The sequence below is a fragment of the Eutrigla gurnardus genome, assembly GCF_963514095.1.
Source record: "Eutrigla gurnardus genome assembly, chromosome: 1".
Taxonomy (NCBI): domain Eukaryota; kingdom Metazoa; phylum Chordata; class Actinopteri; order Perciformes; family Triglidae; genus Eutrigla; species Eutrigla gurnardus.
The window spans coordinates 31,942,874-31,970,741 of record NC_139915.1 but is presented as its reverse complement, the minus strand read 5'-3'; the positions used below and the strand labels follow the sequence as shown (position 1 = coordinate 31,970,741).

The 27,868-nt window shown below is 45.3% G+C and overlaps 1 protein-coding gene across 4 annotated transcripts in view; it reads right to left on the bottom strand.

Annotated features, from left to right (window-relative positions):
• Positions 1 to 27,868, bottom strand: part of lrp4 (low density lipoprotein receptor-related protein 4) — a 104,384-nt gene that overhangs the window by 17,855 nt on the left and 58,661 nt on the right. For all 4 annotated transcript variants that reach the window (XM_084018467.1, XM_084018465.1, XM_084018468.1 and 1 more), the window contains exons 3-15: positions 23,812 to 23,928; positions 17,898 to 18,011; positions 17,702 to 17,818; positions 16,591 to 16,719; positions 12,032 to 12,151; positions 11,666 to 11,791; positions 11,021 to 11,146; positions 9,864 to 9,998; positions 9,247 to 9,372; positions 8,558 to 8,788; positions 7,882 to 8,038; positions 7,122 to 7,339; positions 975 to 1,151 (exon numbers count right to left, since the gene is read on the bottom strand). In XM_084018467.1, coding sequence (XP_083874593.1) covers positions 975 to 1,151; positions 7,122 to 7,339; positions 7,882 to 8,038; positions 8,558 to 8,788; positions 9,247 to 9,372; positions 9,864 to 9,998; positions 11,021 to 11,146; positions 11,666 to 11,791; positions 12,032 to 12,151; positions 16,591 to 16,719; positions 17,702 to 17,818; positions 17,898 to 18,011; positions 23,812 to 23,928 — 1,893 coding nt within the window. The remainder of the gene's footprint in view (positions 1 to 974; positions 1,152 to 7,121; positions 7,340 to 7,881; positions 8,039 to 8,557; positions 8,789 to 9,246; positions 9,373 to 9,863; positions 9,999 to 11,020; positions 11,147 to 11,665; positions 11,792 to 12,031; positions 12,152 to 16,590; positions 16,720 to 17,701; positions 17,819 to 17,897; positions 18,012 to 23,811; positions 23,929 to 27,868) is intronic.

Genomic DNA, 27,868 nt, shown 5'->3' with positions numbered 1-27,868 from the left:
ACCCCCTACCTACCTACCTACCTACCTACCTACCCATCTACCTACCTACCCCCTACCTACCTACCCATCTACCTACCTACCCACCTACCTACCCATCTACCTACCTACCCCCTACCTACCTACCTACCTACCCATCTACCTACCTACCTACCCCCTACCTACCTTCCTTCCTACCTACCTACCCATCTACCTACCTACCCACCTACCTACCCATCTACCTACCTACCCCCTACCTACCTACCTACCTACCTACCTACCTACCTACCTACCTACCCACCCACCTACCTACCCACCCACCTACCTACCTACCCACCTACCTACCTACCTACCTACCTACCTACCTACCTACCTACCTACCTACCTACCTACCTACCCACCCACCTACCTACCTACCTACCTACCTACCTACCTACCTACCTACCTACCTACCTACCTACCTACCTACCCAACCACCTACCTACCTACCTACCTACCTACCTACCTACCTACCTACCTACCTATCTACCTACCTACCTACCTACCCACCCATCTACCTACCCACCCACCTACCTACTTACCTACCTACTTACCTACCGATCTACCTACCTACCTACCCACCTACCTACCTACATCTCCCTTAATGTGATGTTGGTCAGCTTTTTCCTTGAAAGCACTGACTGGTTTGGTGGTTTTGGTGGAAACCTCAGCACCAGCTGATGCAAACCGCTGCGTCACCATGACTACCTGACATTTTGCACATAACTAACAAGGCAATCTACCGATAATTTGGTGTTTTTGGCTCCAACTGAGAAAACTAGATTACATGAATTTAGACCCCTTCCATTTTTTCTTGCTGCATTGAATTCTTCCATCGTGACACTATCGATTGACCCGATTCAAGTCGCTGCTTTGTGACCTTGCTGTCATGGCAACACAGCCTTGACACGATGAAAACGTGCTCAACAAACGCTTCCCGATGTGGACTGTGCACTGACCTGCGGGCTGCCTCTGGGGGTGCAGGGTGTGGATGTCCATGGGGAAGTGCAGCTTGTTGCGAATGATCTCCTGGTTCTTGCCGGTGAATTTGTTGGCGCTGTTGATGCTCTTGGTGTGCCAGTCGGTCCAGTAGAGGCTGTCCTCGAACACCGTGATGGCGAACGGGTGCGGCAGACCTGCAGGAGACACGAGGTGCAGAGATGAAGCTCGATGAAGTGTGCAACAAAGAACAGAAACAGGCCCGACGACCTCTTTCATGAAACACTGAGCTGTTTTTAAGGGTGTTAAGTTTGACGCCTTCAAAATAAAGCAATGATGACATTTAAATCCACACACACACACACACACACACTTAAAAATGGAAAGAAGAAATGCTGCATTTGGCTCGTTTCACCGGCGCTCTCTAAACATCCTCCCATTCAGCGCTGTGGGCTTGGCTGATGTCATAATGTCCCCATTTAGAGCTGCTTTCAATTACTCTGCCTCTCATTGGCCTGTCGCTGGTTCAGTTGTGGCCAGAGACGCTCCGCCGGCCTCCTTAAGTAATGCCACTTTTCCTCTTCAATTTAAAAGATCTGGAGAGCAGTCGTCGAACCCAGGTCAGACCGGTGAAAGACGCTGCATTATATATATATATTAGGGGTGAGTTTTGCCATAACCTCACGATATGATACGTATCACAATACTTTAGTCACGATACGATACTTATCACGATACTTTAGTCACGATACAATACTACACGATATTGCAATATAAATAAAGATGAAAACACAAGTACCTGTATATGTACATCAGATGATATTCATCAGAGGTTAAATTGAGTCAAAACTATTTCATTCAAAACAGCCTCTCCATTTTATTAATTCCCATGAAATTCACTGGAATAAATATTGAAAATAAAATGAAAAAGGATAAAGTACTGCATTTACAACGCGTCTAAACATGAATCTTTTTTTTTTTTTTAAACGATCTTTGGGTTTTGAACAATCAATATTTGATTGGGCGGCAAAGTATCGCGATATATTGCCGTATCGATATTTTTACCCACCCCTATATGCACACAGATAAATATATATACACACACTCCAGTTCTCATGTTAGTGTACACTTGCATTTTATTTACTCTGTAGATGATTTTAAAGGGTGATTTCGATGTGAAGGACAGTAATGCATCCCAGACTTTCTCTGCATTTACAAGGTGTGTATAGGGAGAGTGTGTGTGCTCTAATCCAAACAAAACCTCATAAATTTGGGTTTAATTGGGGACTTTTATTGTCTGTTGATGGGCTCAATTCTCCTTGAGGAGGGTTTATTTTCAAGCTTAAATAGATAAATACTTTGGTGGATGTATTTTATTGGTCTTGTTGTCTTTAAAAAACACGTCTTAAGTTAAAGATGTCATGAACATGTGTGAGTAAATGAGAATAATATGCAAAGTTAAAGAAAGACGTGCAGCTGATGTCATTTCCCCGTCCACTTTTAAAAGCAGGCGAGAAGAACGCAGATAAAAACACAAACACAACAATGGTTCACGTGGAATAACGAGATGTTCTAACATCAGCGATGTGCTCAATTAAAAAGAAATCCTCCGACGCCGATGTGTGAAAGTAAGTTTCAGGGCCTTTAAAGATGGGATTTAGCAGCGAGACAGTTTTTGCCGCTAAGCGTTTACAGGCCGTTCCAGTGGAACCCCGGCCTAAACAAGAACATGTGCGACAGGGAACTCCTCGCATGTTCGTCTCTGGAAAATCTGCTCAGGGTGACCTCCCTCCCTCTCCACACTCAACTCCCTCCGGCTTAATCCTCCTTCTGGCGGAGTCGCTGCACAAACCAGTCAGACGAGAGGGCTAAACGCACGGAAAAAGTGATTTCTGCTACTAAACGGAGTCGTGGAGGTGGTGGAGGCTTTTGATAAAAAAAGGCGCTGCTCATTTAATGACAATGTTTTACAGCACGGCGTGAATGTCAAGTTGTAAATGGGTAAAAGTGGAGAGAGAGACCAGAATAATAATGCTCCAATCTATTAATACATTTTATGAGACAACAACCTCTTTGATCCGCACCTTCATTAGTGGATTCGCCTCCAGAAGATGTGTCCTAATACCTCGAAGCTTTGTCATCCATCAGAAGTGATCATGTGTCCTGATCAGTACACAGCTCGGCCACATTTCTTTAATAACTACCTGCTACCTCACAGACTTTTTGGAGGACGCGAGATTTGAATTTTGGAGGACGTTGGAAGCAGCGAGTCGACCAGGCGTAACTGACAAGAGCGGAGGACTTTATAGACGGTGAATTTATTGGAGAAACACTTTGCTCTGCAGCGCTGAGTGTTTAAATGTGGGTTTTCATATCAGCATTATATTACAGATGATGTGTTTGAGAGCTGTAGGTGCTGTCAATAGCTTTTAATTGGATTACTAAAGGTTGTGTTTGTATTAGATTATTTATCTCTGGATTCATTGGAAGTGTTTTTGCATTATGTTGAATTTACAGTTTCCTGTGAACCTTGAAGATGACAAAGAATGTTAGATAGAGTCACGAGTAGGGAGTCTCAGGTACCGATCTCAAGGTTCTTGCACTATAAAAAATGATTGTTCTATTGCTCCTCAGATATGTCTGATACCGGGTAATCAGTGTTGTCTATTCGATGCTACCAATCTCAATACATTACTCATTCATTGCTCTACTTTAAGAAATATGTACATGATTTTAAGGTCAATACTTCATCATTTGAAATCATTAAAATGAAGAAGGAGTGAGTGTGAGCGTCAGACAGGTCCAGGTGTGTGTGAGGTGATACTGGCTGAATGTGTGTGTTCTCTGATCTTATCCTCACATGAGGGAGACAACAGTGCGCCCTCTTCCTTCACATCTACCAGGCGCCTGGTTTTGATACGGTCACCCCCCACCACCACCACCTCCACCACCCTCACCCCTCCTGCCCCTGTTTTCCGGGACAGCTGGGGGAGCAGCTGCAGGCCGACAGGGCATCAAACGTCCCACCAGCCTCCGCAGTAATGTCCCCTTTAACCTACATGCCGCACCTCCCGGTCCTTTCACGCCTCGCCTGAATCTGTCACACAGGTCGCCGGCAACACGCCGCCTAAACAACGCTCTGCTTAGAATGTGATGGACTTCAATAAGGACGTCCTTTTGCAGCATTCGCTAATAAAGCGACCAAACCAAATAAAGACCAGTTCCAGGCAAACCTCGGACGTTTGAGCCACTCTAACAGGAATTAAACACCAAAACTGGAGGATGTGTGATCCGAACTCCCATGATGCACATCAACGCACACACACAGGAACACCAGGACACACACACAGCCCCTTCACTTCCTGCCCCGCCCCCCCTCCCCCACCTGCACAGGTGCGCAGACTGGATAGCGGCCTTATCCGTGACACCCGCCTGTTGCCCAGCTCCAATGACAGAGGAGCTGGCACGCATCCAGCCGACACACACACACACACACACAAAGACACACACAAAGACACACACACACAGACACAGACACACACAGACACACACGAGGTGAAGGGAGATAGACACGCTTTAACATTCCTGGGCAGAGGCTCAGAATGTAACTATGCACACACACACACACACACACACACACACACAGACACAGACACAGACACAGACACACACACACACACACACACACACACACGGACAGAGACACACACACACGTCCTATTTGTCCCGAGTGTTGTCTGAGCAAACAGAGGCTGTGGAGGAAGGACAGAGCCAATTACAGCGTTTTATCCTGAGAGCACACATCATTAAGGAGAGCTCACAGGGCCCCACACACACACACACACACACACACACACACACACACACACACACACACACACACACACACACACACACACACACACACACACACACACACACACACACACACACACACACACACACACACACACACCCTTGTCACTTGCTATTTTCACTCTTAAACACTCTTTATTCGACATGACAACATTTCACATCACGATTATCCCGATTTAAAAGAAGAAATGCATCGTGGTACGACTACTGTGAGTGGATTACTTGTTTCATCCTGATCCGCGATAAAGTCCAACATCGTCCAATCCCTACTCTTGATCCTTGATCACCTATTTGCTTCTACGCTTTTTTCACTTCGTTCCAGTGAAAAGAATTGGAAGCGACTCCGTCAGTATAAATGTACGAGGATCAGCCAAACGTTCTTCAACACGCCGTCTCAGAAGCAGGGCTTGTGATTGTGACAGATCAGTGTATAAATGCAGGGTCTCCACTTTTACAGAGGCCTGTGCAGCTTCATGCTGTTATTGATGGCATCTGTGTGTGAATTTCAGCAGTCGGCACATGCGTATGCTATTTAATGGAAATATGGCATTGATTAACTCCATATGGTGTAATGAAGTCATGTCAGCATGTTACATCCTATATATATACATATTATATTATATGTGTGTGGTAATTAATGAGAAAACTCCAGGCAGACCTCCGTACATTATGTTTCTCCCGTTTCTCTCCAGCTGACAATAAAAAAAACAACCAGAAATATGGCTGGCTATGTTGACGTTTTATCAATTGCAATTCTGCTCATTGACTCTTAGCTCCAACATGTTAAAGACATGAACCGCCTCCTGTTTTCTGAAGATTTGGGTTGCCATAAATCCTGCGGTTCTTCTGTTCTTCCTCTTAAACATCTCCACCGAGTGCAGAATCAGCTCTATTAACAATCGTACATTTTTTTCCACCAAACTCAGCGCATTTATGTGGCTTTTTTAAAAATGGGAAAACTTGCTATTAATGGGCGATAGTCTCCTTTTCACGTTGCCAGGAGAGGCCTTTTCGGATTTGTTTCGGTTATTCAACGCTCTGGAAAAGAGGGTTAGAAAATAGTGGAAATGTTACGGTGGTTACTTCTTTTTTTATTTTCTTATATCTGTTACTTATTTAGTCTCTCTTTCAAAAGAAAAAAGACCATTGAAACCAGAGGTGGTGAGTGTAGGAACAGTGAAAAGACTGTTTGAGCAGTTTTATTTTGCTTCTGTAGTTTGAATGAAGTACGTTTTACAATCAGCGGTAAAATGTTTCTGTCAATGGAGTCTTGTGGCTTTAAGGAGCACATATAACAGCTGTTTCTGTTCACACAAGAGGTGAGGTGAATCTGTGCTTTAAGGCTTTCAACCAAACTAGCGTTGGTGCTCGTTGTGGAAAGACTTACCACGACGGTTTTGAAGAGTCTTATTTTGTTTTAAGTTTTAATGAATTATGTTTTGATGACCAGCGAGGTAAAACAACAGTTTTATGACTGGAGTCTGGTGGCTTTGAGGAGAATTGTATGTTCTGCACATTAATAAATTATAAAAATTGTCCAAATCCCTTGTTGATTGATGTCGATAAATACATGTGACTAACAGCAAGGGTACTGAGTCATTTATCCTGAGAATGAATGCAGATTGTATCGTTAGTGGGTGTTAATGGGGACTTGTGTCCAATGGGAAAGGGGCTTCAGACAACTTAGTTTCCATCCTTTCTGCTTGGACCAGTATGAAAATAGCAGTTAAGCTTATGTTAATGCAAACATAACATGTAGTACTGTTACTTCACAAACAGCCTAAGACAGCTGTTTTCCACCAACTTTTTTGACGAAAATTGACAGAAAGTACTTATGTGTAAAACCACATCTTGGGTAAAATTATGTGTATTTGTGGGAGTTTATTTCAACCCACTATTTCGGCAAAAGCACACCCAGTTCCATCTGTAATGAATTATGAACTGAACTGATGGATCTAGGGGTGAGTATTGGCAAGAACCTCACGATATGATACATATCACGATACTTTGGTCACGATACGATACGATACGTATCACAATATCACGATATCACGATACGTATCACGATATTGCGATATAAATGAGATAAGATAAACAGCCTCTCCATTGTATTAATTCCCATGAAATTCACTGGAATAAATATTGAAAATAAAATGAAAAAGGATAAAGTACTGCATTCACAAGGCGTCCAAACATGAAAAAAATCGATCTTTGGAGTTGAAAAAAATCAATATTGTATTGGGCGGCAAAGTATCGCGGATAAATTGGCGTATCGATATTTTTACCCATGCCTAGATTGATCACATGTTTACCTTGGCTGATGACGGCCTTGCGGTTGCGTCCGTCCAGGTCGGCCCTCTCGATGACGTGGTGCTTGGCGTCCACCCAGTAAATGCGGCGGCCGGCGTAGTCGATGGTGAGGCCGTTGGGCCAGAACAGGTGTGTGTCGGCGATGACCCGCCGGTTGGAGCCGTCCATGTTGGAGTACTCGATGCGAGGTGTGTTGCCCCAGTCCGTCCAGTAGATCTTACTGAGGAGGGACGGGGTTAGTTAGTTTGTTGTCAAGGAGGTGAACAGATTAAAGACGCAGCAGATGTCTGGTATAATAATAATTTAAAAATTCTCCTCTGTCCTCGACATTCACGTCCTCCTCATCATCACTCATCTGGTCGGAGTTCTTCCTCCGAAGCTACTTTTTGAAAAAAATATACTTTTCAATTATCTCATGCAAATGAGTTACCTAATAAGCTGAATGAGTTTTGTAGCTTAACATTTCTCAGGGGCTTCTGAAACTCTAAAACTCTTTCCTGCCAATGCAGCATATGAAGCCGGGGATGAAAACACACTTAGCTGCTGCCCCTTTTTCTGAAGTACTTGTTCCACACAGATGCTCGCCTGTGGCCACTGTTGTGCTGCCAAACTTTAATCCCTACTCTGCTGCTTCACTACAACTGGGACACATCCAGAGGGGATATGTATAGATGAGTGTGTGTGTGTGCATTCGAAACCATCTGTAATGAATTATACAGTGTGTGTGTGTGTGTGTGTGTGTGTGTGTGCTTGGACTCGTACGCCTCTATGGGGTGCAGTGCGATGGCTCGGGGCTTCTCCATGTTCTGCCACAGCAGCACTTTCCGGTGCGTCCCGTCCAGATTGGCCACCTCGATGCGGGACGTCCCCGAGTCGGTCCAGTACAACTTGTCACGAATCCAGTCGATGGCCAGTCCACCTTAAAAGACACAAAACACATATGTCACATGTGCCTATTTTATATCCACCTTGTGTTATTTTAAATATATATATTAATGAACATATTTACACGGAGCAAGCAAGCCGTTTCCCTTCCCTTTATGCTAAGCTAAGCCAAATAAGACCCCAGCTCCGCGAATTTAATTGACTTAACTATTCCTTTAAAAGAGACATATGATGAAAAACTACATTTCTCAGGGCTTGTGCACATTCATGTTGGTATCTGGATACCATGGATGTGATTCATCCAGCCAATCACATTTGACTCCACCTTCCTATGTCACGTGCAGGCTCATTGGAGAGAGAGAGAGAGATCTCTTCTGAGTTCCAACAGTATCGATGTCACACTGCTGAGCTAATTTATGAGCGAGGTGATGGATGAAGTGCGGGAGAGTGTATCTGGATAGAAAGCAGCGGGGTTGAATAATTGGATGAATGACGGATGGACCCGCCGACCTTCATCCGAACTCCTCATCCTGCATGGGTAAACCGTACGCACCTGGGCTCTCCAGGCCGGTGGAGACGACCTCCTCCACGTTGGAGCCGTTGAGGTTGGCCTTCATGATGCGATCCAGCGTCACGTCGGACCAGAAGACCAGCTCGCGGCTGTGGTGGAAGTCCAAGGCGATGGCGTTCTCCAGGTTGTTGAGCAGCAGGGTGTACTCGGAGCGATGCGGCAGCACCTGGCGGATGTCGATGCGGTTGGCGAACAGCAGCACGGGCTCCGGACCTGGAGGATGGAGAAAGGGGGCGGAGACGACGTGAGTTCAAGTGGAAACGGGCAACAAAACCAAACCAGACGTGAGTGTCGGGTGAGTTAGGAGCGATGGTCACTTTTAATAAGAGCAGGCATTAATCTCACTGGACGGTGAGGACCGGGGGTCCTGGCAGCCGCCTGACAGACGGTCCTGACCCGGGTTTAACTCGGCTGGTCCGCAGCAGATTGATGGGGCTGCTGTACCAGGCCTGCACTTTACCCTTCACCGATCCAAATCCAGTCCAGACCCCGAAGAATGACTCAACCACATTCGAAACTCAATAACCCGGAGCGAAGGAATGGATACGGTTAGAGTATAAACACTACGCCACCGTGTTTTTATTGGAGGTCAAACCCCAGCGACTGCTCCGTGGTCACATGCTTCAAGGTTGAAATAAGAGTACGGCGGTGTTGTTGTTTTGTTTTTTTACCCAGAGCTTTGCAGCTGCGTTTGTCGGGTCGGAGCTCGTAGCCCTGAACACACCAGCACTGGAACCCCCCCTCCGTGTTGGTACAGCCCTGGCTGCAGTAGCCTTCTTCAGCACACTCGTCCACATCTGGAACAGACCAGGGGGTGGAGACAGAGAAGTTGGCGTCAAACTCCCGCAGGGTTAACAATTAAATAAAAAAAACGACAAAAAAAACTTGCACAGAGGTGGTTGGCAAGGTGAAAAGCTCATTCACACAGTTACACGTCTTGTCACGCCCCCTTAAATTCTAAATTAACGTGTTGACCTTATTAACACGCTTGTAGAATAAAAAAAAAAATATTGAACAAAAAAAATATTGTGGGCTCCATTAGTTTTTAAATTTCTGGCAATAGAACGTTCGACTGGTGGCAGAAATCCCAGATTTAATTTCACACTAAATTCTTATCAATAATCTCTTAGCCCCAAACTCTCCATGAGAGTCACACACACACACACACACACACACACACACACACACACACACACACACACACACACACACACACACACACACACACACACACACACACACACACACACACACACACACACACACACACACACACACACACAGGTACCCTGGCAGGCTTTGCCGTCCTCCATCAGTCTGAATCCGGTGTGACAGGTGCACTGGACCAGCCCTCGGACCATCTGACACTTCTGGGAGCAGCCTCCGTTGTTCTGGTTGCAGTTGCCCTCGCTGGAGCGCGGACCTGCTCGCCACACACACACACACACACACACACACACACACACACACACACATCACAGGAGCATAAACACAGCGTGCTGAGTCAGTAGAAACACAACCGCACACACTGTAAAAGCTGTGACTCATGCTGCGTTGAGCCTTGAAGTGCGCGAGGCCCTCCCAAGAACGCTCGTGCCAGCCTTCACGACTTACACGGAGTTATGGCAGCCTTGATCCCCTCAAAGTGAGTTTTATTTCATAGCTGGAGGGGAAAACAGGCTGGACTTAAAGTCATTATCCGCGGGGCCTTTCTAGTATCCCACCAAAGTGCCATTTGGTTTAAGCAGCAGAAGAACCAACAGCAGACGATTCTTGTGATTTAGCGTCGACCAACAAAGGACTCTAGTGATCCAGATCAGAGGAGGACCCCCAAGGCTGATGGAGACCCGGTGGAGGGATCCTCTATTACATATCATAAAAGGTGTTGCCAATAATAATGTGCAGCCTTTACTGCCATGTCTGAAAGTATTTTTACACCGCTAAACCATTAAAATAATAATTGTTGTCAGATTCATATATTTATAAAACGTATTTGAATTCTATATTTATATTTCTCACTTTCACAAGATGACGTTTCATTAATAGGAAGATGTATATTTGCTTATTAAAGGTTGGATTCATGTTAATGTGAATTTTTGGACATTTACATTTTTAGAAGAAAAATCAAAGATCATTTCTGATCTTGAGGTTTAATGTTTTGTTTTCTTGTTATTATGTTGTGTTGGATATATAGATCATATTCAGATTTGGATAATGACTATGTCACACAGATATACAAGCTTAATGTAAACTATATGTAAATTAAATGAAGGGGCTGGAAATGATAAGCTTATCTTCCTCCTCGAACTAGAATGATTTTATTGATTTGTCTTTTTTGTATATTTGTATTTTATGACGTGTAAATATTGTATTTGTATTCAAGGATAATGAAGATCAAATGAAAAGAAAGGCCTCATGCGGATGCAGACATGGAGATGGACTCACGGCAGTCGTGGTGCGGGTGTTCGTCGGTCCCGTCTCCACAGTCGTTGGCCTCGTTGCACACCTTCCTCTGGCCGATGCAGCGTCCGTTACCACACTGGAACTGATCCGGAGCACACGGAGGACTCTCTGTGGGGAGACCAGATCGTATATATATATAAATTAAATTGTTAATTGAATACAGGAGATGTAACAACAAAGTTTTTAGCTCTAACTGGCATGAATTAAGTGTCTTGAATGGTTCATTACGTCTGAATAAAGTGCTGTGTTGAGCAAAAACAGGAAAAATAAAGAAAAGACACTACTTGAGATTATTGAATGAAGTGAGTCTGAATGTCTGAAGCTGGAAAGTTAAATAGAAACTTAATAAGGTTCATGTGAATGTAATCAGGATAACGATCCAAACACATCATCTTTCTCTCCGCTTCCCGTTCATTGTTTCAGGTTTTATCTCCGTTTACAGGACAGTAGAAACACAAACACATCAGTCTATTGTTTGAAAGCATAAGTTTTTTTCTCAAAGAAGAAAAAAAATAGTAAAAGTTTGTGGGTAGAGGAGGGCTGTTCTGAGCCGTCGTCATGGCTACGATTGAAGCCGGTGTTATATTTAGCTCCTGATGCGAAGACAACAACAAACCACAGTCTCACCGGTTTTCTCACAGCCCTCTTCATCGCTGCGGTCGGAGCAGTCGGGCTCGCCGTCACATCGCCACGACAACCGGACGCAGCGCCCGGTGCCGCAGCGGAACTGGTCGGCCGTGCACATGGACGTGGCTGGAGGACACACACACACACACACACACACACACACACACACACACACACACACACACACACACACACACACACACACACACACACACACACACACACACACACACACACAGTTTTAATCACTCATTCTGAGATCAGCTGATGTGAGATAATGCCAGCATGAAGTCAGATAAAAGGATACACAGAAACAATCACATGAAAAAGGATTCAAAAAATAATAAAAAAAAATCAGCTACTCACTGCAGTTCTTCTCATCCGATTGGTCGTCACAGTCAAACTCGCCGTCGCACCTCCAGCCAGCGTTGATGCACATCCCGCTGCTGCACATGAACTCCACTGACCTGCAGGGCTGATGGGAAGCTACACACACACACACACACACACACACACACACATTAGCATCAACTGGAGAGTATTTCTTCATCCTTCATAGAAGAACAAAACAAAGCTTTTCTTCATTGTTTTCCCTCTTTTTGATTTGCTTCAGTACGACTTTGACTGACAGATGGTTCATCCAATCACCGGCCACATATTTTTTTAAACCACTCCCCCTTTTTCCCCAAACACTTTCCAATGACGGCTTCTCAGGTCCGGCAGGTCAGTTTAATGGAACATTTGGTTTTTGATGCTGGAGAAACTGTCCAGTGTCAGAAGGATGACTTTGTAACATCCGTAACCCTGTAACTAAGCAACTGTACACGTCATAAATCACGACTATGAACCCACTGCTTGCTTGATTCGAGCTACCTTTTAAGGGTTAATCAAATCTCTCACAACATGATATGTTTTAGTCACAACTCACTGAATGGGTTGTTAATTATTATCATGTTGAAAATGCTAAATACACTCCTGCATCTCGGAGGAGACGTCACATTGCTCTGGTTTGCATGTACATAGAGGTAACCCAGAAGCCCAATAGTGTCCCGTTGTATCCGTCCATCAATTTGTCCGATCTCCAAGTGAATCCAAGCGGTTACTTTATTAGCCGGAGGAAAAAACTTTGAACTGCAGGAAAAAACCCAATGAGATGTCTTCCTGCTGCAGCCAGCGCTGCTTTTTCTCTCACTATTCCGGTTTGTTGTTGTTGGGTTGACCGCATTTTGGATCGGGTCCAATTATCCTCGGGTCTATTGAGATCTCGGGTCTCTGCCTCCATCTTTTTTGGGGAAAATATATAATTCAGGCACGTGGGACTCAGGCAGGTTTTCACAGATCGGATCTAAAACTACGAACCTGAGAAGTCCCTAAAATACAAGATCCTGCTTGTTTCCTACCAGTGATATTTCCCTCCCTGCAGACATGAATCGGTTCTGTTTATTTTGACTGTCTTATGATCATCTCTGCCTCGAGATCATAGCTGCCCCCCCCCATCTCAACATGTGATCAGATCAAAGTGATCAGAGTGAACTGGCAGCGGATGAAGACGGAGGTGGACGAGCAGATTAAAGCTGAATCAGACATAAGCATCTTAAATCCTGAGTGTGTGTGTGTGTGTGTGTGTGTGTGTGTGTGTGTGTGTGTGTGTGTGTGTGTGTGTTGGAACGGTTTCCTCCTGACAGAACGAGACGGCTCCCATCAAAGCAACAGTGGGCGTCAGATAAGGGACGGACCGAATGACAAACGAGGGAAAGCATGGGGAAGAAAAGATGTTGTGGGGCTTCAAGGATCCCCGTGTACGGGCTTATCAGCTGGGCGAGAGAAGAGAGAGATGATCAAAACGGCAGGTGGAGAGAGAGAGAGGGGGGGGGGGAGAGAGAGAGAGAGAGAGGGTCACTAGAATCAGTCCGGGACGCCAACGAACACACAGACGCCCACACACACTCAAATGATTCATCCAGCCCTTATCTCCCTCCTTGACTGTCTCACACACACTCTCTCTCTCTCTCTCTCTCTCTCTCTCTCTCTCTCTCTCTCTCTCTCTCTCTCTCTCTCTCTCACACACACACTGTCTCTCTCTCTCTCTCTCTCTCTCTCTCACACACACACACACACACAGCATGCACGCTCTTTCATCTGCTCAGCTATGCAGCCCAAAGCAGTATCAGTGTCCGCAAGCTGTAACGAGGCATGCAAGTTGTTGAGTGTTTTTGGATGTGTGTATGTGTGTGTGTGTGTGTGTGTGTGTGTTTGCATTCACGTAAGGGAGGGGGGGGGGGGAGAGTGGGGGGGGGGGGTGGCAGAGAGAGGCTTCTTCTCTAACAAAGCTCCCTTCATGTGTCTGGAGAGTCCATGCCAAGGAATGCTGTCTGAGGATGGGCCGTCTTATGCCTCTGAGGAATGCCTCCTCTGTGTGTGTGTGTGTGTGTGTGTGTGTGTGTGTGTGTGTGTGTGTATGTGTGTGTGTGTGTGATGCTAAGACGTCTTCAGACTTTTATAATTTTTTATAAACTTCATAAAGTGGAATTCTCTCTGATTTTAAACACTGAAAAAAAAAGAAAAAAAAAGAAGAAGCTGTCATTCTGAACAAATGCCGGTCAGAAATAGAATTGATAAATAAATAAATAAATATCAGAAATAGACGGGCAGCTGAAGAGCAGCAGGAAGTGGACAGTGAGGGGACGTGAGGTCCAGCTGGGTTTCAGGACGTCAGACAGGATGTAGATTGATCTGTTAACCTTTTAAATCCAGAAAGTGAACATGCGGCGCAAAGACTCCTGTCAGCGCTCAGCGCAAGGAACTAATAGGATTTAGGGCTTTTAATGTGTCTTAAATGAAAAAGATTATAGAGTCAACTCTCACAAATCATGTGTGTGTGTGTGTGTGTGTGTGTTTTTTTAGGTCTCCTGCCTCTCCCTCCCTTTTTTTTTTTTTTACTTTAATAATGCTTTGATGCCGGCTCATCTTTCCAAAAAGACATGTCAAACACTTCAGAAGCGAGGCAGCAATTAAAAACCTGGACGTGGGAGGGACGAGAGAGAGAGAGAGAGAGAGAGAGAGAGAGAGAGAGAGAGAGAGAGAGAAGAGAGAAGAGAGAGAGAGAGAGAGAGAGAGAGGAGCTCAGTCGACTGGCATGACCAAGTGATGTTACGAAACCTTGAAGCTTATCGCACTGCAGACAAAGGGGGAAACCGCTGTGTGCATGTGTGTGTGTGTGAGTGTGTGTGTGTCTGTGTGTGCATGTGTGCTTGTGTGTGTGTGTGTGTGTGTGTGTCATAGACAACGAGCAAATGAAACAAACATGTGAGGAATCAGAGATGAGAGAACGAGGAGGGAGATGCTGAGAGATTTGTCAGCCTCTCTGGAGTGAGGAGAGCGAAATACGAGAGTCTGTGTTAATCAGGACCATGGCTTCACACTGTGTGTGTGTGTGTGTGTGTGTGTGTGTGTGTGTGTGTGTGTGTGTGTGTGTGTGTGTGCGTGTGTGTGTGTGTGTGTGTGTGTGTGTGTGTGTGTGTGTGTGTGTGTGTGAAACAGTGAAAGATCTAAGGGACAGCTCTGACAGATGCTGCGGAGCGACGGCCTGCATAAAGCAGCTGTTTCCTGAGGTCAACCTGACGTCAGCCGAGCGTGAAAACGTGAAATCCAACACCGAACGTCGGGATGTTTCTGGGATGTATTTCTGTGTCACATCAAATATTTATGAGTCAAAGTTAGAAACGTGTTTAACTTTGATCCGTCTGCTGCATATAGACGCCGTGGGTGTCGTTTGACCAGATTCTAACTGATCCGGCTGTTTTATGTCTGTAGGCTGAATATCTTTGAGTTACTGGACTGTTGGCTTCCCATAACAGACTTTATATCCCAACATGTTCTGGCATATCACAGAAACTATTAATAAGTGAATTCAAAGAATGATGAAATAAGGCTGAACTCTGGGAAACAACAAATAGGCTCCGTGTGTTTTAAGGCCTGTAAATAGTCCAATAATCCAAAAGTTTCAAATTAAGACCAGATTTGTATTTTGTATAAATTCATCAACGGCTTCACATTTCTCAGTGAATTAACTCATTAATTATCTTTTTTCTCTCTCTTTCTTTTTATGCTTTACTGAGCATTCGTCAAGTTGGAGTCACCTATTTTATTAGAATCAAAGACGCGTGTTCAGTTTGGAAGCGATTCAGATGTTGCATCCACAAAATAAATGATTGATGCCTAAACTTGAGACTTCCTGTTTGAGATGAGCCTAACATGTACTTTTAGTTGAAGGAAATGAGGATGACTCACTATTTAGGGACACAAAGTAGAAGAAGAAGATGAAGAAGAAGAGGAGAGAGGGAAGAGGTTTGCCGGAGGGAGAGAAGAAGAAAACATAACTCTCATCTAATGGGCCCAACAGGGGACCGATCTCCCCCACGACACAATCTGTGAGTGGAAAAGTAAAAACGACCCGTCCCGACCTCCGGGATAATCACAGCTTCACGAAACTTTACTACCACAGACCCGAGGCCGAGGGCATTCAGAGGACGGGGGGCTTCCCCGTGGTGTGTTGACAATAACGAGGTTTCTGTCAAAAGATACCAGATCTAAACATTTCTAAGGTGTTCCTCAGGGTCTGGGTGTCTTCATGTGGTAAGCAAATCTTAAATCTTCAGCTTTCATATGAGGAGCTTCACTTCCATGTATCATATACTGTTGACCTGTTGACCCCTTAAATACCCCCCCCCCCCCTCCCCCTTTAATAAAAGGATATGTGTTTCTAAGCGTTTGGAGAAAAACTCCAGACTCTGAGACTGTCTTTCCTTTGAGGTTCAAAGTAAAACACCTACAGTCAACGGCGGGTCGTCATAATGTCGGGGTGTGTGTGTGTGTGTGTGTGTGTGTGTGTGTGTGTGTGTGTGTGTGAGAGACGGAGAACTTACAGCAGTCCGACTCGTCCGACCAGTCTCCACAGTCGTCGTCCCCGTCACAGTGGTAGATGTCCAGGATGCAGCGGCCGTACGCACACTGGAACTCCTCCACGCTGCAGGTGGCCGCCATCACATCTGAGGCTGCACACACACACACACGCACACACACACACACACGTTAAACAGATGCCGGAGAGGATGGTGCGGCAGCTGGCTGTCGGACGCTCTTTGAAGCTTTGACTCTCCTCCGCTGCGTCTGTCAGAAACCATCGGTGACGTGACGGAGAGTTCTGGGTTGTGGATGAAGACGGTGAACATGTGTAGACGCTCCACAGTCCGCCGCTTACCGTCAGATCTGAGTTACCGTGCAGCTGCTCACTCCCCACGCTGTTTTTGTTTCCGTCCTTCTTGACGGATAAAGTTTTGAATCGCGAGGCTGCGACCTGTGGAGGGTTTGGCGTTGCATGGAGACGGACTCTGAGTTTTACAGGTAATATCCTGTCCAGATGTGGAAACCTGCAGGTTTGCTTTTCGTCCTGCTACCGTTGCCGTGGAGATGAGCTCCCAGTTTGATATATTTGGCCCATTAAAACCCAGTTAATTTCTTTTTTAACATAGAAAACAGACAAAGTCAACACCAGTGGTATGTTAAGTACACTGACTGATGGGCTGACAGGCTTCTCATGAGCTTTTAATGGCTTTTCTTGTGGCTATACAAAAAACTTAAAACATAATTTGGGTCTCAGTTTAAAACTGCATTAACATTAAGATAATGTCTACCGCTGTCTCGATGGGTTAGCTTGTTTGTTATACAATAATGTGAAGATGTGGCTGATTGAGGGAGCAGTAGACCAGTCCCTAATCCTAGAGGTTAAATCACTGTGTTTGTCAATGGGGTCTGGTGTTTTTAAAAAGAGCACAGATTAAGGCTTCAGTCCCCGTCTGTCTGATGGCGAGGTATAGCCGTGAAGTCACCTAAATACAGTGTAAAGTGAACACACACACACACACACACACACACACACACACACACACACACACACACACACACACACACACACACACACACACACACACACACACACACACACACACACACACACACACACACACACTGACTTACGACAGTTTTCCTCGTCCGACCCGTCCTTACAGTCCGTGTCTCCGTCACAGTACCAGTGCTCAGCGATGCAACTGCCGTCCGTGCAGCGGAACTCCTTGTCCGAACATTTACGCATGTCTGGTAAAAAACAAAAAAAACTCTCAGATCGTATTCGTGAAAAAAAACACAGTGTGAAAGGTGAACGTTGTGGACCCACCACACTGCTCGTCGCTGTTGTCCCCACAGTCGTTGTCCCCGTCACAGTGCCAGAGGCTGCGGATGCAGTAGCCGTTCTGGCAGTGGAACTCGTCCTCCTCACACTCTCGGGGCGCTGCGGAGGGGGAACGGAGAAGGAGAGGTCACGGAGGATAGAACACAAAAGGAAAGGGCAGAGACTGAGCAAGAAGTCGCTGATAGTATATGTACAGCTGCACCGACACACGAGGGAAACTGAGGCCTTTTGTGTCAGGCTTTCCTCTCTGTAAACCAGCTGAAGACTTTCCTCAGACCTGGGACAGTGCATATTAATAAACATATCTGTAAATATGCTAGATTAAGCCAGAGGCTAGCAGCAAATTTACAAGTAGGGTTCAGAAAAAAACACATTAACTACGATAAAAGCAATAAAGCATGGCAATAGCGTAAAGCACAAACAGCGATGCATGAGTACATTAAGATGTGATTCACTGGTTATGTTTACGTATAAACACCTTCTCCCATGACAAGAAAATAAAACACCTGAACAGCTGGCTGGAAGATAAAATGAACAAATAGTGATGCCTCAGAGTTGGAACACAATCACTACAGAATACCAGAGAAATTATTTGAAAAAAGAAAAGAAAAGAAAAGAAGGAAATAAATACAACAACGTACATACACAAGCAAACAAACCAAAACAACAAAAACCAATAAATAAATCTATAGTACAGAGGCTAAAGGCTGCGGTGAAGAGGATAAAACTTCACCATAGAAACATCTCAAACACAACCCTCAGCTCTGTTGTCCATCTGAACTATTAAACACACATCTGTACCAGGCGTCACGAGGCTTCACTCGCTTGTCGGACCTTTTAAGACACCGGGAATAGTTACATCCGGCAATTTGTCTAACTTTAATCTATAATTCATCGCCGCCGTGAGCGAGAGCCGGACAGCCGAGACAAACAGAGAGAAGATAAGAGGAGACGGAAGGATGTTTCACGGAATAGAGGGCGAACAACGCCATGAAGATGTCTTTATTCTTTCACATCAGAGACACGCCACGTTTGAGTGTGTGTGTGTGTGTTTCTAACGCCCTATAAACGTACTGACTTGACTATTAAATAATGACACCGAGGAGCAGCAGATGATGATGTCAACGTGTGAGAGAGAATTTAAATACGGGCCGGCTGTGGATCAGAGGGAGAGCGAGACACAGTGAACACGTCCGGGTCATTTTCAAGAATCAAAAACGCCGCTTTAAACTTCAAACCAGCTGAATTCAGGACGATCTGAAGACACATAAATACACTGGCTGCTGTATATTGACCAATGTTGCATCACTAGTTCACCTTGAGAGCGAAGATAAGAAGACACGTGTCGTCGGGGACGACCGGCTTCAGTTTCAAACCCTTCTTTACCTCCACCTCGCCTCTTTTAGTCATCCATCGATGAAAGACTGGATGGATTTTAAAAACACGAACGCCTCCTGATACCGTAATCGATGGGGCGAACAGGTTCGTCAAGGAGAGCCAATGACGGATGGCCCCTGGCGGGAGGTAATCTATAATGCATCGCTGACGTGAGCGGGCGTCGGACAGCCGAGACAAACAGAAAGAGAGAGAGAGATAAGAGGAGACGGAAGGATGAAGCTTTACTTCAGGGGGATTTTTCTCAGCTTTTCTCTGGTGTGTTGCTTCACGGTCAACGCTGCTGTGTGTGTGTGTGTGTGTGTGTGTGTGTGTTTGTGAACTGTTAACATTCTGACCTGACTATTAAATAACCTTCAGATCAGAGCGGAGACCCTACATGTCTGTCATTTATACGTGTACATTCATTAAATAATAATAAGTTCAACCCGCTCGTGTTTCTGGAGTCGACGTTTTAATAAGACTACACCTCCCATGGTGCATCTCCCCAGTGTACTTGTATGGTAATTTAGGGAGGAATATACACAGACAGTAGTAAACAGTGAATCTAACACAGAAATACTGTTGAAAATAAGAAAAATAATCCAATAATAGAATTTAATTCTTCACGTAAGTCCACAACTCAAACAAAAATAGGATCCTTTAAATGGTTATTAATGAGCAGGCTGCTCTTTGCTCTCTGACGTAACGGGAACACTAATAATATATATATCAGATATCTTTAATATTACATGTCCTTGTTACTAATCAGCCAAAGAATACAGTACACACTGTTGATGTATCCATGGTGTCTGTGATAACTGTCCAATATATCAGCCTGGACTATAGAATCGCTCTACTTCTGACAGCTCAACCTCAGCTGACCCCGCCCACGTTGACCTACGCTCAGCCAGAAGCCAAAAAGGAAACAGCGGTGAAAACCACAAGAGCTCAGCGGTGGGTCCGAATCAAATGTGACTATTTTTTTTAAACGCGCACTAAGAAGAAATACACTCATTTAATCTATTGTTCAACTCGGTAGAAAATAATTGATTTTCTCTCCCGTGCTCCGTCTCTCTCTCTCCCCTCCCACCAGCGAGGTAAACACAGCGAGGTCAGAGGTCAACAAGCCCCGAAGACACTCATCATTCACACAGCAGCCAAACGTCAAAGGGCAAAGGGCGTCGGGAGTCGTTACCAGGCTGTGCGTGTGCGTGTGGTGAAACCGCGTCGGTGTTTTTCTTTCATTTCTGAATGTCTTTTACACTTTTGTAAATTCTGAATATCTCGTGTCCAACACACACACACACACACACACACACACACACACACACACACACACACACACACACACACACACACACACACACACACACACACACACACACACACACACACACACACACACACACACACACACACACACACACACACACACACACACACATATACACACACAGACAAACCTCAGTCTGCATGTTTGTCTGAAAATCCTGAAGGTGGAGGATTGTCTCCCCGTGTCTAAATAATGAAATATCACCACAGTATCACAGCGTGGGGGAGAAACACAATATATATATATATATATATCGGGAGGTGAAAGACAGACCTGGAAAGAAATGAAAAAAAAAAAAAAAAAGAAAGACGCATGAAATAATAAGCAGTTTGGGGAACGAGGGTAGGGAGGCGAATTTTACCGGGCATGAAGGATGAAAAATTCATAGCTGGCTGGCAGCAGACAGACCCCCCATCAGGAAGTGATTCAGTGTCTGGCCAGTATGTGGGTCAACAGAGGAGGAGGAGGAGGAGGAGGAGGAGGAGATGACAGACGGTTAAGAAATACCTTCCAGGAGAGAGAGAGAGCTAGCCGCTACCTGCTGTACGCCGAGGAACCACATGACGTGTCATTCAACAGTTGCTATGGAGAAAACATGCATTTAAGTGCTGCTTAAGCCAGGCGGATATCAGAAGTGGACAGTGGATGGTTTTTGAAGCATTTTGGCGGTCGCCATCTTGGTTCCTGGAACCAGAAGAGAAACAAGAGGATGGAGCTGAGAACAGAACGCTGAATAAGACGACGAAGACAGTGAGAATTAACTCTCAATGCTGCATAAACTGCTGTAATAACGTCATGTTATTCCTCCTGGTTTGTTTGAAAAAAATTAACTCAACTCAGAACTCAAATGAAACGATCTATATCGTCTTTTCTTCGTCCAGAACGTTGGTGCATTTGGACATTTATTTGCAAATACACTGTTGCCCATAAAGTTGGAATATTGTCTTTTCAGACCCAATCCTCTGTTTATTCCCATTTAACTGCATCAGTCATCACTTTGGACCAGGTGTAATGGTTTACATCATGTGTCCCGATGACCCAGGTGGAATTAATTCATGCATCACGTTAGTTTGGCGCTACAAGAGACAAGACGTGCAGATTATTCCAACTTCATGGGCGACCCTGGACTTTTTGTCAGACGTTCATGGTCACCAGAGGGTATCAGTCAAAATGTAAACGGTTTCCAGACTGATTGACCAAAGTTGTCCCAGCATGCTGATTGCATGTATATTCATGCTAAGGCTGAGGACAAACACACACACACATTTCTAGCCAACATCTGCACCCGTCCTGTACAACAGACGGCATAGATGACCCAGCAAAAAGAACAACGTATCAGCCTTGCTTGGTTTCTGTCTGCTCAGGCCTTTAGAAAGCAAACACCTCCGTGGACGATGTGCTGCTTCACCTGAGTTCATCTGTGAGCCCGGAACAGTCCATCTGGCCCGCAGACATCAGGTCTCCTGGGCTCACCCAACACTAACAGCTTCCTCCTCCAGCTCAACGGCTTCCTCCGCCCGTGTCCTCAAGGCAGGTTTTTGGCTTGTTGACTATTTTGTTTGCGATGGGCGACTTAGTTCCCGGCTGCCTCATCTTTGCTGCTGAGATTGGCCGATGGATCGATCAAAGAGCAGAGATTTTTCCTGCCAAATCTAATTATAATTGCTCTCCTTAATGGAATAAAGGAATGATTTCCGCTGGTCGCCCTGGCAACCTCGCAGCCACGTCAAGACTCCGGGGAGTTCAGGACAACACAAAACAAACTATTGATCATTGTTGCAGTGAGTCTCTTCCTCCTCGCATGTGTTGTCTCCATCGGGAACGCGTCACTCCTCCGTCACTATCCCCGAGTGTTGAGTGTGATTAAAGTGACTCGCCCGGCTGACGGAGGCGTGACGGAGCTACGCCGCCCTCCAAGTCATTGTGGGTGAATGCAGAGTCTAAAAGTGGAGCGTGTGTTCACAGACCCGGACCGCAAAGTCCACGGAGACTAACATGAAACAACACACACACACACACATTTGAGACAATGCATTCCATCCAAAACTAAATCTAACCTCAACCTAAGTCCAGTTTTAAAGGTATAATCTGGTGATTTAGCATTTCACTTCACCGGGGATTCCATGAATGAATAACACATCTGACCAGATTAGAAGCCGACATTCAGAACATCAGCGCTGCAATGCAACAGCAGACTTTCTGTAGACCCTCCAAGCAACTTCTGTGCTCCAAATGTGTAACAAAGCAGGAGTAGATTGTTCTATGTTGGGTTGCAGTAAAAATCAAATGCTCTGACAAAACAAAGAAAAACAATCACAAATGTGTGGCGGTCGCAGAACGACAATAATCCAGTTGTCATTGTGTTCTTTCTTCCAATGAGAGGAAATGATTGAAAGGGTTGCCTGCTTGTCTGTCTGCCCCTGTAATCACAATCAACTGTTAAAGCTAACACTGTTAGCTACTTTCATTGGAAACAGTTTGGTTGGACATGTATCTTTAAATCTAGCTTGTTCCTCCGATGTGACCAACCCCGCCTCCTTCAACAGACAATACTGTCATCTTAAGACGGTCCTCGCAAAGATAGAAATACAGGAGACACACACACACACACACACACCAGGGAGCGATGCAGAGATACATAAATACAACTGTAGACATAGACACCACCTTTGCTTCACCCACTGCAGGCCACATGCTGCCTGGCAGGCAGCTGAGGGGTATTTTGGGTTACACACACACACACACACACACACACACACACACACACACACACACACACACACACACACACACACACACACACACACACACACACACACACACACACACACACACACACACACACACACACACACACACACACACACACACACACACACACACACACACACACACACACACACACACACACACACACACACAGAGATAAGTTCACGAATGAAAAGAAGAGGATACACTGAGGGTAAAGGCCAGACAGAGTGGCTGTGTGGCGACGGTGGGAGAGCGGACCTCGTGTTTGTTTGTGTGTGTGTTCAACTCCCTCCGTCTCAAAACAAACACCTCAGTGCACACGGCCGCCTCCAACATCTGTGCACTTTAATAACTCATCCTCCGAGCCTGTCAGAGCAGGGCCAGAGAGTGTGTGTGTGTGTGTGTGTGTTGTTGACGAGAGCGAGGACGTGTACTCACGGCAGTCCTGCTCGTCGGAGTCGTCCTCGCAGTCGTTGTCCCCGTCGCAGACCCACGAGCGGCGGATACACTTGCCGTTGTCGCAGTGGAAGTCCAGCGGCGAGCAGGTGGGAAGCACTGTGAACACAACACGGGAGAACACACGTCAGTCAGCCGGAACGAACACACACACACACACACACACACTCTGATAAACAAACTGTGAGCCTGCAAGGACAGTTTCTTTTAAAGAGATTCAATATGACTTTTGGTGCTTTTCTCTCTGTATTCAAGGTTTTGTTGTACTTCCAATGGTGTTTTCCTGCTGGTTTCATATTTGTCTACCATAGTATCATATAGTTGACCTGAGTGACGTTGAAATTGCTTTTATATATGATCAAGTTTCAGGCAAGTGGGTCAGAAAAGCAGCCAAGACGAGTCAAAACCTTATTTACCAAAACAAAAAAATGTGTCTGAATTTGGTGAAACCATCCGAACTAATATTAAACACCAACTTTTAGTGCTTTACGGTTGTGGACACATGTTTTCACGGCACATTTCGGTCAGTATGTTAAATGCTTTGAGATCCTGAAAATCAGCCATTTGTCTGAATCTGGTTTCATCTTCTGAAAGGTCGATATTTTCACTATTTTAATCATATTATCTCCCGAGCCATGAATCACAAGTGAATGGTAGCTTCTTGAACAGTTAGTGGCAGCCCTGAGATGAAGCATATATTGAGAGTAGGTATGCGATGTGATGAAGACGTCGTGATGAAGATGTATGGCAGCAGGCTGCAGTGAAAGGTCAGAGTTGGATAGACACAGTTTGAATGCAGCGGGCCTCGTCCCCCCGTCAGGTCTCGGCTGACCCGGAGCCTGAGTCTGATCCGGATCCACAAGGCCTCCTCCTCCTCCTCCTCCTCCTCCACCTCCTCACCCCGAGACCCGGAGAGCAGCTCTGAGCTCGGGCTCAGCGCATTCCTCCTTAACTTCATATCCGCTCTAAGTGCAGCTCCTCGCTATCTAAGCAAGAGTCCGAATGACTGGCCCTTTGTGATCCGCAGACAGAGCTAATTTAATTACAGGCAAGGGGGAGGAGGGAGGGAGGGAGGAAGGGAGGAGGGGAGGGAGGGGGAGGAGGCTGCTCGCGGTGGACTCTCGCCCGCCTGTCAATACCAGGTATGAAATATTGACCGAGCAACACAGACTTTATGAAAAATGCATGACGTCACGCGGCGAGTTAACCAAAGAGGCAGACAGGCGGACGAGTCGGGGCTCAGAGAGTGAATTAAGCCAGCGTGTGTGTGTGTGTGTGTGTGTGTGTGTGTGTGTGTGTGTGTGTGTGTGTGTGTGTGTGTGTGTGTGTGTTGGGGTGTGGCTCTGGTCTCTAGAGCAAGCAAAGCCCCACTGACCCACATACCCCTGCATGGATATTACATTATTCAGATAGACACACAAAGAGAGAGACAGACAGGCAGATAGTTGTCTCACTCTCCACCTTCTGATGAACTCTCTCTCTGTAGATTTGATGGTCAGACTGAACGTTGCATAAACAATGCATTAATGAAAGAACAAACTGAATCATATCAGAGACAATAATAATAGCCTTCGTCATTGAAAAATTAAATTTGCATTTTCGTGTAAATATGATTCAGAACTTTCTCATGTGGTGCATTCAAAGAAGCTGGGAACATCTGAGGCTGAAGTAAAAAAGAATCACCAAATTCACTTTGAGCATCGTTTTCATGATGAAATAATGAGTTGATGAATTGATTAGATGATCAACAGAAAATCAACAGGCATGAGAATTTACCCTCTAAAACCTTAACATTTTCATTCTTTTTAGCCATATTTGATAATAAACTGAATACCTTTGGGTGCCTACGTACCGGTCGAACAAAACGAGCAATTTAAATGTCAACTCTGAGATTACAATGGGCAAGAAAACAATCAATAGACTAACAAATTATGAAAATAATAATTAGTTGCAGACCTAGACTGTTAAGTATTAAAGATTCCCATTTTACTGACGTGTACAAGTTTAACCATTCAATTTCCTCCTTCTCGACCTAACGACAGCTTTAAGTCCGATATGAACTTCTGCAATAAGCCGGAGCAGAAGAAGAAGTGAAGTCTGTAGCGATGGCGTGGTGGAGAAACAACGGGGAGAGTGTCGGTACGCGTGGTGACGCCTGCACGCCGGCTACACACTCCTCGCTGTCGAAGCAGCGGTTTGATGCATTTTGGATGCGACTCCGACTGAGCGTCAGCAGATTCATGGCCTCGACCAACGAGAGGGGAAAAATGCTGCTTCTCAACATTTCAATAAATTATTCAGCTCATCAGAAGAAGGGAGGAGGAGAGAACACACACACACACACAGACACAGACACACACACGCACACACACACACAACCAGAGCCGTCAAAACAAACACACTTTGTGCACAGAGCAGAATAGTTTGGACACACAAACTGGGAGAGATGCAAATTGTATGCAAATAAACACTTCACTTTCTCTCTTACACAAACACACACACACACACACACACACACACACACACACACACACACAGAGTAGGTGGGGCCTGTGTATTGGTATCAGGTGGATCAGCAGGGAGCATGCTGGGTAGGTTGATGAGGTCTCGGGTACTTTGATCTCTCTTATCACACAGATTCTGCTCAGCTCAGCGCCGCTCTCCTCGCTATCACTGCATTCCTTTGAGGCTGACTACACACACACACACACACACACACACACACACACACACACACACACACACACACACACACACACACACACACACACACACACACACACACACACACACACACACACACACACACACACACACACACACACACACACACACACACACACACAGCCTTCCTAATAGAGACGTTCCATCAGTTTCCTTCCTGATACTGATTCCTATACATGAACTTGCATATGGGCAGTTATTGAGTATGGATCTTTGAAAGTTATGACGTGATGTCACATATTATTATATATTGCGATATTGCAAAGACCCGATCCAGAATTTGAGGCTGAATTAGACGCCAGATATCTCCATCTTAACATTGCATTCCAGGAATCATCATGTATTCTCCTTTTCTTTGCACCTTTCTTCCCTTCACTCGCCTCATTCCCACATTTCTCAGAATCTTTGCCATCTCACTAGAAAAAAGGTGTGTGGGGGGGGGGGGGGGTCTGTGTGCTCACTGACAACAACACTGATGATGTGTCGACATTTCTGCAGTTGAGAAAAAAAAAAAGTTGGAGCGTTGACAGAATTATGCCACAGCGAAACCCTCATCAAAGGACGGTGTGAGATTTCACAAGCTACCGACGACAGATGCACAACGCAATGCATTCTGGTCCGTTTCCTGCCCCTGTGGAGCGCCATTAATTATGTAATATTGTCCCTTTGAGCGTGAACACATAACGGTTACGGGTTACTTTTGGAAACTCGCACAAGTTTGCAAGAGCATACGAGTTCAGAACGATCGTTCCAGGTCTCACACACTAACACACTAACACACTAACACACACACACACACACACACACACACACACACACACACACACACACACACACACACACACACACACACACACACACACTAACACACACACACACACACACACACACACACACACACACACACACACACACAAACACACACCCTGACCTTCACCAATGGGCTTTTCTCATCCGCACTGAAGAATTCCTACTGCATTCCACAGGTCATTTCCAAACACACACACACACAGTCAGACGGACCTTTTTCCTCCAGTAAAATGACCGTTTTTGTCAATGGAGTCTGGTGGCTCCTGTTAATGCTACTTTGATGATGTCATCACCAGAAACATTCGGTCCATTCACCTTTATTGTTAATGGGGTGCTAAGCTTTCTGCATGGCTAGTTATCCTCGGAGGAAAGGGAGAAAACATATTATTGATGTAATCTACGTGAATATAAAAAACACCTGGATGCTTTGGGCTAGAACGGATTGATTTAAATGCATTTCCAACATTGTTTTGGTTCCCGCATACTTAAGAGTCGATGTGTTTTC